At 39.4% G+C, this 11250-nt stretch overlaps 2 protein-coding genes across 2 annotated transcripts; one reads left to right on the top strand and one right to left on the bottom strand.

The window, feature by feature from the left end:
- The first annotated feature begins 1564 nt into the window (after positions 1–1564).
- Positions 1565–3953, top strand: LOC103373502 (dexamethasone-induced Ras-related protein 1-like). Its single transcript, XM_008303403.1, has 2 exons — positions 1565–1835; positions 1929–3953. The coding sequence occupies exons 1-2, from the start codon at positions 1565–1567 to the stop codon at positions 2450–2452; spliced, it is 795 nt and encodes a 264-aa protein (XP_008301625.1). The 3' UTR covers positions 2453–3953.
- On the bottom strand, positions 3171–4813 carry med9 (mediator complex subunit 9). The gene is made up of 2 exons (XM_008303415.1): positions 4711–4813; positions 3171–4515 (listed from the first exon to the last, which is right to left on the bottom strand). The coding sequence occupies exons 1-2, from the start codon at positions 4788–4790 to the stop codon at positions 4296–4298; spliced, it is 300 nt and encodes a 99-aa protein (XP_008301637.1). The 5' UTR covers positions 4791–4813; the 3' UTR covers positions 3171–4295.
- Positions 4814–11250: the final 6437 nt, after the last annotated feature.

Raw genomic sequence — 11250 nt, 5'->3', positions numbered from 1 at the left:
TCTAAACAGTCAGGTACAAACACATACTCAAACTGCCCACAACTTAATGCAGGGCATCTTAAATTAAATGAAAAACATCCTCACAATTAGGTCAAGAATCTGAAACAACTTGATACAGTTGATGGGTGTCAAGAGTGTGTTGATCATGATAGTCTTGTCACAATGTTAACCAGAAGTGTGTGTTGCTGTTTTGAACATTATCTGCCCTCACAGTCACTGCTTGAATATTGCAAGTGGCATTATCTGGTTTTCAGATTTTATTAAAGTAGCCAATTGTTTGTACCATAAATAATACGTAAAAACAGAGCACAAAAAAGAAGAAAGAATGACTGACACAAATCTAAACAAACAAACAAACAAACAAACAAACCACAGAGAGCTCATAAATCCCAAAAGAACTGCCTTTTGCAGTGGACACCGCAGTATTTGGCAGCAGGAGTAAATAGAGAGAAGTAGAAATAGTAGAAATCATATCACGAGATTTCTGTCTTGGGAGCAGCCTTCTCTGATTCACACAGGTAAGAAGATAAGTGAAAGAAGGGAAGTGCTTAAAGTGGCAAAGTGGATGAGCGGAGTCTGAGTCACAAACAGCGGGCTGGTCTGGAGCGACATCGACCAATGCTTTGGAGAAAGTCGATACAAAGTGGATCGGACGGCTTGCAGACAGCAGCTGGACGCAGCCGCAGCCTGCTTCAGCAGTGGCTTTATTTCTTTAATTACTTTCCACTGGGACGTGACTGCACGGCAATCTGACATGCAAACTGACTTGTCTTACCTGAACATATACTAACATAAATTCACATGCAGCTGTAAATAGGCCAACACATGAAGTCTTGCGCGTTGAATAAAAAATAATGGCAGTGCGAGGACTTAATAAACTCACTTTCCTCGCTTTTAACGCGGCTGATGTGTTTGCAGCTGCGCTCCGCTCCGTTCCCCAAAGCCTGACATATTCCATCTACTTTCTCCTATCTGTTTGCTCAGCTTGGCTTCGCAGTCAATTTCACCTTTGCCTGCCTGAGCCTCTCCATCGGCAAAATGGACTGTTTAGCTGCATGCACATAAGAGGTTAATGCTTTTAATGCCATACAAACCCATTAAAGCCCTTTGGTTTGTTATAATACATGTACTACAGGCAAACATATTCCTGTTAAGGGTGTCATTTCAAGGTTTTTGTTGTTGTTGTTGTTTTTGCATTATTGTCATTTAATTTGCGTAATTGCGCACAAACATATGAGGATGCAACATTTAAACAATAAAGCATTATATTTAATAAAAACAAATTCGTATCTTTCCCGTTTTTCTGAGGAGTGGACAGGGCTGACGCACTGAACAGCCTTTGTCGGAACATAATGATTCCAGGTCTTGCTCCAGCTCAGCTCCCCAAGCTGGAGCGTGACGCATGACGCATTGGAGGCGCGGCAAATTTCCTCTATAAATTCGTCAGTCTGCTTTCCAGTGGCTTCAGACAGAGGACGAGGTTAGAGCCCTCACACCGCTGAAAGGATTTAAAAACCATCCCTTGACACAGCACCGTTAACCACCCGGTGCATCTGCTGCAATTATGATTAAGAAAATGCCACCATGCGAGAATGAGCTCGATATACCGGCCAAGAACTGCCACAGGATGGTGATTCTGGGCTCCACAAAAGTTGGGAAGACAGCCATCATCTCTCGGTTTCTGAACGAGAGGTTTGACGACCAGTACACGCCCACTATTGAGGACTTCCACAGGAAATTCTACAGCATCAGGGGGGACGTTTACCAGTTGGACATTCTGGACACATCTGGGAATCATCCTTTCCCTGCCATGAGGAGGCTGTCAATTCTTACTGGTGAGTTGAGCTTTGAAACAACTTCAAGCCATTATCATGCAGCTCGTTCAAATGACATCTGAAATTAAACGTGTCATCTCTTGTGTCCTCCAGGTGATGTGTTCATCTTGGTATTCAGTCTCGACAACAGAGACTCCTTCCAAGAGGTGCAGCGTCTCAAGCGCCAGATATATGAGACCAAGTCCTGTCTGCGAAACAAAACCAAGGAGAAAGTGGACGTCCCACTTGTTATCTGTGGCAACAAGTGCGACCGGGACTTTTACCGTGAGGTGCAGGAGGATGAGATTGAACAGCTGGTCGGTGGAGACGAGCATTGCGCTTACTTCGAGGTCTCAGCAAAGAAGAACACTAATGTAGACCAAATGTTCCAGACTCTGTTCACCATGGCCAAGCTGCCAAACGAAATGAGCCCCGACCGACACTGCAAAGTTTCCCTGCAGTACTGCGACGTCCTGCACAGAAAGTCCTTTAGGAGCAAGAAGTGCAAAGATGGGAACGCATATGGGATTGTGGCACCATTTGCACGAAGACCAAGCGTGCACAGTGACTTGATGTACATAAAGGAGAAAGCAGTAGGGGGCAGCCAGGCCAAAGAGAAAGGCTGCATCATATGCTGAGACTTTCTTGAGCCAGTGTGCAAGAGACATTGTGTGAAACGTTCCAGAACCGTGGCAGCCAGTCTGTCAACAGGGAACATTAGCCAATAAACTGTGGACTTGAGCGGCTGAGGTGATAGTGACACATTGTGGTCGACATTGGGCTGGAAGGAGGGTAAAGTGGCTTGGCTCTTAGGCCTAGGCCATCCCTGTGTAGTGCAGTATATGCTCTAAAAATAAATGCTGTAAACCTGTCTCTGCATTAGCTTTGTGAGAGCAGCACTTAAGAAAAAAAATGTTTACATTTTATTTTTTTCAGACATGTGGAATTTGAATGTTTGTTGCATCATGAACAAATTCTAAATGTGTATTTATTATGTCTACGTCAATTTTTGCATAACAGAGAAAATAAAACCACTTGTTACTTTTTATAGTCTGTCTTCCTCTTGTCTTTCCTTTCAAGCAAAACACAGTAAAGCTACAATAAAAACAAACTCGCCAAAAAAGTAGGTACACTTTTCTGAACACTTCATTCAGCAGTTTCTCTACTGGGAAGTATCCTTCATTTGTTAAAATACATCATTCACTGCATCATCCTGTCACTTTGTTTACAAGCAGAGACCACAGATGCTTGTTAAACTCTGTCAGCCACTTTCACGCAGATTTACCAAAACACCTTCTTCCCTTTTAAACAGATAGAATACCCAATGTGCATATAGAATTATGAAGGATGCAGATCTTGGCTCTTAAAGAATAAATTTATTACAAAATAGAAACATTGCAAGAAAAGTCATACAAAACAATCAAAAATGAATATACAAAACTAAATCTACTTGCAGCATGCAGTTTTCTTTTCCGACCTTCAGAAAATTTTCAAAACTGGAATTCTGTTGGTATGAGTTGAAAATACTGGGTGATTTTAGCCCGTTGTGCTCAAACAGTTTTTGAGCTATTCCTGTGGTAGCAAATTCTTCAACACTGACTTAAACCGCAATGTATGTGCGGCTTTAAAGGGCAATGATCAGACAGCATGACCAGTACACAAACACTCTGACCAATGACGATAAAAGGCCACCCTAAGATGCAGCTTTTTTCAAATGACACAATGCCACAGATGACAAGTGCAAAATGAGAAAAGGCTGTTGGAATAACTGGATGCTATCATGTCAGTTGGGGGTGTCCACCGTCTGTTGTTAAGAGAGACCATTTCAGACACTAAAGTACAACTGACCAACCTTGAATGTGATGCTCTGGATGGACGTGTCTGACAACATGGTCCTGTCCCAGAAAATATCTGTCAGCTTTACCGAACCCCTTGGGAAGAGTGGGACAGCAACCTCATCAACTCTGCATTGTGCTCACTCTCAGATGTGCGGCTCAGTACTGACTTGTGACTTCTAGTCTATTACCCCTCTCTCCATTAGCCCATTATCATTTACAGTGTAGTAAACACTTGGCTGTTTCATGACGTTCATTTTACAGCAGCAATGTCTTGAAAAAACAAATCTGTTTCCTCCCATTTTTTTTAAAATGGCCATAATTTATTAAGTTGCTACATGCATTTATTAAAAAAAAAAAAAAAAACTATAAAAACACTTCAAAACCAAATTCGCATTTGAAAGAGGAACAGTGTCTTGCATAAAAAAAAAAAAAACGAACAAAAAAAAAAAAAACATTGTGCAGTGTGATGCATCTGAGGGGGAAAAAACAATCAGGTCATCTTCATTTAAACATCGTGTTTTTAAATGCCAGGATTTTAACTGATCCATGGCTGAGGATGTCTTATGTCTAAAAGTCTTATCTGCATCTTAACTGTCCCTCCTTTAACTTACTACAGGCAGTGCACTGAATCCAGTCTTGAGTCTCATGATGCTTTTGGCACATCAAACATGCAAAGACTTTTGTACTTCTGCAGCAGCTGGTTTTTGGTGCGGACCTGCTCCCGCAGTGTGGCCAGTTGCTGCTGCTGCTCCAGTGGACTGCTGTCTATCCCGGGCATGTTGGAGATCTGCTCCCGAGCCTCCTGGATCTTTGTCTTCAGTTTAGCCAAGTCTTGATGGACATCCTGACTGTCCTTGTCCATGCTTAAAAATACAGGTAAATAAGAGCACGTTAGTCTTGACACTTAACGTTACACACTGCTAGCTACAGTTATTAGCTTTAGCCAACACACATACAAGCAAAGCAGCTCCACCAAGCGACTGTTTACGACAAATTGAGGTTGGGTCACAAATAAACATGTAATGCTTACACACACATAAAACGGTCCGTACTCTTACCATTTGATAATATCATGAACTAAAGGAAGCAAAGAACAATCCTCGCGCTCTTTCTCGAGCCTTGGTGGAGCCCCCGCCATCACGACCTGCTTCCCGGCGCACAGTGTTTACGTCATGCACTCATCTGATGACATCACTACATAGCGACTACAATCTAAATGGGTGAATAATTATTTTAATGATTTGTGGCCAGTAGACTACATTGACAAAGTGATAAAACACCTTTAAAGTGCCTGCATGAGATTATTTTTTAAATATTTGACAACAGTATTTGTACATTTTGAGTGGCACAATTCAACATTCAAATTCCAAAATTGAGTTGGATGTTCATAATGAACACCTGTAAAGCATTTGTATTCCATATAATGGGACATCCCTACCACTTGTCTTTAAGTGACATGACACACTGGATTATCTGAAGGTCTTACAGTTGTATGGGATATGACACCATATGTAGAACTTTATGTGAATCTGCAGGAATGTGGTCTTTTGCTTTGCCCAAATATTAGAATCACAGGAGATAATTGAACTGTTCAAATTAAAAGAATTGTATTTTATTTGTGTTTCACCACAAAAACAAAACAAAAGAAAAACCAACTGAAAATTAAGTATCATCCTCTACCACCCTTGCTTTCCTTTGTCCAAATCTTAGAAATTATAATTTGAGGTAAGATGCACCCTTTCAGAAAAATGTTATTTATGTATACTGAATATCAATATAGTATGTGCACAACATGTAAACTTAAATGAAAAATTTTAAAGCGTAATCAAATCAAAGCAGATTGCAACTTTGTTATAAAAATCCTTAAGCGCTCTCCTGCCAGAGAAAGGAGCCCCCAGGAGCAATCTGACCCCATGAGTCATCTTTATCAATAAAAACCTGGCTAATATAGGATTTACTATAATTTCACATTTCAAAAGCTTGTCTTTCTTTAACCGCAACACAAATGTTAGATAAGACATAAAGGAATTTTAATTTTTTTTTCTTTTTCTAACGGTTTACTTATTGGCAGTTAATTTAGAATTGACAAACCCAGTCATAAACCTATAATTTTACTCTAACTTTCTTATTACTGAAATTTAAATGCATGACGTATCAATGTCAAATTGCCAATCACCAGGGATGCTTCTCTTTAAACAGTGTGGAATTCATGAAGAGAGGAAAGTCCTATATCACATTAAAAAAAAGACAAGTATTTGTTATTTTATTGTTCAAACTAATGGATATGCCTCCACATGACTCCTGTCAAATGGTCAGTCAACATTACTGTCAAAACATTATAGCATTAGATCAGATCATTTTTTTCTAAATTTCCTCAGACCAGTAAAATCAATTAAATGGTATTTAAAGATTAGCAAGGCTATTATCAAGCAAGAAAAGAGTTGCAATAGAAATTGACCAAATGCACCTCTCACGAGGGGAGATACTTGGGAACGGGCTTCTTACCCTTAATCCTACCACTACAGGGATCATGTGAAGGGATCCAGTGTGTCATGAAGGCAAAATCCAAATTTCTTTTATTTAGGCAACCCCAGAACGCTATTTTTTTGTTATTCTATTTAAGTACGGCTTTCCTTCAAATACGTATTTTTTTTTTTTAAATTTTATTTTATTTTAATGAAACCCCTGATAACCCATATTTCCGCAGAAATAGGCCACAGATAATCTATTAATACAGAGAACCAACAAACCTGACCTGTGATGACTGAGAATAAATGGATCTCATCCCACTACCTAGCAACCTTAAGCATCTCTACCTAAATTAAACCCACTTTGTCTGCAAATGTGGCACATGACGTGCATATAGACTGAAACATGGCAACCTGTGTAAACATTACTGTGCATGACATGGTCTAATGGACTATAATGTGTCATACTACATGTGTATTCTACAGATAATTGAAATGCTGTATGCAGGTCATACACTTCTGTCTGGGTATCCCTTTTGCTTGTTTGCACAGATAGATTGTTCATATTGAAACTAGATTAAGAATATGAGATGAAAGGAAATACCTAACAAATATTGGGCAACATCTACACTGCTTCTTGTCTACTGTATTCCTACCTCTCAAATGCAGCTAAGATACACAAATTAAGTAACATTATACACTAGGTTTCTGAAAATATAAACCTGGCCTGGTTCATCTTTGTCTCCCTTGTTCATTGACCCATATTCCTCTGATATCAGGCCTCTGTCACCCACAGGTCTCCAGCCTCTTACTGCCGCTCATAAGCCTCATTAGCCTGACAGTTTAAATGATTTTGCAAGCGGCTGACACAGTGTTTGACTTGATAAAGGTGAGTTAATAGCAACACTTGACAAAAAGCTTCAGTTATTACACACTGTGCATATGATATGATTAATTCAGAATCAGAGGGGCATTTTCTTTCAAAAACATAAAAGCACATGACAGGGTCACATGTCTCCACTGTTGAAATGTTCGGGTTATATTTTTAGAGATTTTATTTCATCTCTTGATCTTCTGAACCTGGCTGACCTATATATTTTCACGGCTATGTTCTCATCAGAGGATAGATTCAGCGATTCATCCCATCAGTCTCCCCACACTCATTACCCACACTGTGGTAAACACTGCAGGGACAAACTCTCATTAGCCAACACAGCAGAGAGACCACCTCCATGAAACAGCAAACGAGCATCTAAGTGAGACTTCGCTTCACATAAAGATGTGGGGCTAAGTGAACATTTTCTCTGATCGTACCTTCAACTGAGTGGTCGTGTTAAGGTTATTATCTAACACTCAGTGCTTGCAATAATTTGCAGTGTGACTTTGAGTGTTACATACTGTTTAACCTGACAGAGTTTGTACAGGTGACCTAGATCTGAGTTTGTAGGGCATTGTGTTGCCATTTGGGCAAAGGGGAAGGCTCTGACACGTTACATATGCGTTCTAAAAAGTGGGTCAATTGCATCCAACACAAACAATTGAATATATTTGATAGGAATGACTTGCACACTGTTTCTGTGATTGGAATGATATTATAATATGTCACAGAATATAATCTGTGTCAGTCGTAAAGATATTAAGACAGCCTGTCCGGAATGAATTGTCACATGAAAATAAGAGTTCAATTCATCAGTTTGACCTTTGTTTGTCTGAACAGTTAGTTTGCAGTCAAATTCAGACTTTGAGTTGTTATATCAAGTTCTGGCTTAAATCGGAGACTATCTCTTTACCACTGTTCACAATATTGAAACAATATTTACAAAGTTAATGACACTGATGGAAATTGATAATGCAAAAATGGTATCACTAATACAAGGCACCAGGGGTGACTGTGAAGTATAGTTTAGAAAGTCCGCCTTTGCACAGCATGTACTATCTATTAAAGGTTGCACAAACTGGAACATTTTACCTATAGCTGTCAGAGAAAGCTCCACCTTTATCAGTTTTAAAAGATAATGTAAGACATGGCTGATCAGTAATCAAGTGTGTAAACATTGACAAAATCAGGCACTTTGATTACATGCACTTTACAACCTGAAAAGCACTTTATAGACACAGTAGCACCTTAATGTAGATACAACCCAGTCTGATTCAATCTTATCGCCTCTGTCTGTGCTTTATTGTTGTTGTTTTTATTTATTTTATTACTATCATTATTGTTATTTTCTGTCTCTCTCTTTTTTTTCCCACTCTCTGCTCTTTTGGACATTTGTATCCACATGTGTTTCTCTTTTATGTGTGTGGGATGGATGGAAATTAGCCTTGTGCTAAATCCGGCGTATTTACTACAACCTGAGATTGTACGTACATTTATACGCACTGTCCCATCTGAATAAACAAACAAACAAATAAATAAATAAAATCTAGTTTTTTATTGTTTTAACTTGTTATTCAACCCACGTGCCCCCATCAATCCATATTTTAATTGTTAAAAATAATAATAACAATAATAATAGTAAATGAATATCTCTTTTACTCAGATGGTGATAACTGCTTATGGGATCTACAGTCTGTGAAGTCATCAGTGGTTCTTAGAGCTCTTCTTGGATAAGTTAATGAATGCTGTCTAACATGTTGTGTTTTCAAGCACGACCTTTCTTCTGTTCATCAAGCAAACATCATGATTTACATCAACTGCAGACCGTTTTTGAGAAGAATGAATTCTGCCACAGAACTTCACTAGTGAACTAACAGGAGTTTTTGAGATGGTAACAGTAGTCATCTTATGCAATTAAGGAAAATAAACTCATTTATTTACACTCCCTGGCTCTCCACATTGTTCCAACCCATACTCATCTCAACAGGTAGAGGAAGGAGAAGGTAATTTCCACTGTATAGAATCGACTGAAGTTTAATGTTTGCCACTATGCTCTTTGAGAATATTTATCCTCCTACGTTTCTATTGATACGGAATCACCAGTGATGTGAATATATATATAATATATTTCATATTTCTTCTTACATGTTCTCCCCATGCAGCGTGGGTTCTCTCCGGGTTCTCCGGCTTCCTCCCACACAGTCCAAAAACATGTTGAGGTTAATTGGTGATTCTAAATTGTCCGTAGGTGTGAATGTGAGTGTGCTTGGTTGTCTGTCTCTAAGTGTGGCCCTGCGATAGACTGGTGACCTGTCCAGGGTGTCCCCTGCCATCGCCCTAAGTCGGCTGGGATAGGCTCCAGCCCCCCCGCGACCCTAGTGAGGATTAAGCGGTGTATAGATAATGGATGGATGGATATTTCTGCTTTCTATACATTGTAATGGTAAGCCACATTCAAAAATGTGCAGTAGACTATCATCTTTTATTCTGTCTGACTTCAGTAAAGCCTAGGTTTACACACAATGTCTGCATGCCAGAATATTGAGAAATATTAATTGGAGAATTTGTCTTGTTTTTCAACAAAAAAACTAATAGCAAATAATTTCTCAGTTTTCATCATACTCCTCACAACAGTAAAAAAATAAAATAAAATAAAATAAATTCTGGCTCCCAGCAGAAATTCTTATGGATGAACTCCAGAGCTAAAACATTGGCATCCTTCTCTTCCTCATGTGCAGCTCAGAGTAAGTTCATGATTTATGACTAACAAGGGAGCTGTTGATAACACTTGGCCTGGGTGATTTCGGGACACTTTCAGCTGAATATCTGTCCAGCACTCCTTAAGTGGCTTGCTTTGCCCCACCAATCAAACAAATATGTCTCCTTCCAGCATCTCGGACAGGATGTCCTGTCTGCTGATCTGTGGTTTAATCGAAGCATGCCATATGAAGGACACAGCCACCGAAGCAGCATGTCAGCAAAATAGATTTTCCCAACAACACAAATGTTTCTTTTGTTAATAAATACAGGGAGTTTACTATATCTCAAAAAAAAAATATTACTGGGCATTAGGGATGTGTTTTAGTTTGCCTCTTGCAAAACAAAAGTTTCATCGAAAACTCCCATCATGTGAATTCTGTGTCAGGGGAAGGTTTTCAGAAAGAGACTTCCACTAACGTGTACCAAAACTAAATTAGCCAGTCAGCTGTTAATTATGATTTGTTCCAAAGTTGCACTGAATTTAGTGAACAGTGCTTCCTTGTCATGCATATTTGGAGTCATAACAGGATCGTCTGCCTCTTCAACCTGCACTTTCACAGGGAGAGGCTAAAATCCTCATCCGTCTAGCCATCTTTTCCCATCTGTTTGGTCAGTTGAGACACAATTTGAATCCTTGCTCCAGTAACTTTCTGCCTTTTTATTTAAAATAGTTTTGTTCAAAAGGTGAAACTGCATCCAAAACTAAGTGTGAATGAGTGTCTGCACTCAGTTTTTCTCAGAACTGACTGACCATACAATTAGCTCAGTGTCTGTTGTAGACAATTTCTGAGGAAGCTGAAGCTCTGTTCTGTGGAACCTTGATGTCCTCCTGGTTTTCACTCGGCCTCTTTGGTGTCATAATTGCATTACAGCTTGTGCTACTGCTGCATAGCTGTGCAAGCTTTGAACAAACAGCTGTGTTCCTGCTTGTTCAAATCAATCAATTGAGCACAGCAGGAAAAAGGCTAAGACTGTTTGCAAGATAAGGGCTTAATGCTTAATTTGTCTGTCTCTGTGTGTGTGTGTGTGTTTGTGTGTGTTTGTGTGTGTGTGTGTGTGTGTGTGTGTGTGTGTGTGTGTGTGTGTGTGTGTGTGTGTGTGATTAAACAAGCAAAAACTACTTTCTCAGATGAATGACATTGATATGGTTGTTACATGCCAAGGGCCTGTCACTAAAACTTCTTGTACAAAAATGTACTTTTTCTCTACTTAGTCCATGAAAAACAGCAGCATCTGAGACATATGAATCCTTCTGAAGCCTAAAACAGACTTGTGGCGTCACTTACTCTGTTCTTTATGGACAAGTGGGCATTACTGATTAAAATGCTTAGTCTCTAGTTGTTCCTGGCAAAGGTGACAATGAAAACATATATTAGGAGACAATATTATTGCATTACATTGTCCTACACTGCACAATCTCTGACACAGACAACAGCAAGAATGTGAAAACTGATGAGGAAACATTAGTGTGTGGTGGACAGCTGAAGGCTTCT

This window comes from Stegastes partitus, unplaced genomic scaffold (assembly GCF_000690725.1).
Source record: "Stegastes partitus isolate 25-593 unplaced genomic scaffold, Stegastes_partitus-1.0.2 Scaffold38, whole genome shotgun sequence".
In the NCBI taxonomy this organism is placed as follows: Eukaryota; Metazoa; Chordata; class Actinopteri; family Pomacentridae; genus Stegastes; species Stegastes partitus.
Note: the sequence above shows the minus strand (reverse complement) of the source record. Positions and strands in the feature narration are given on the sequence as shown.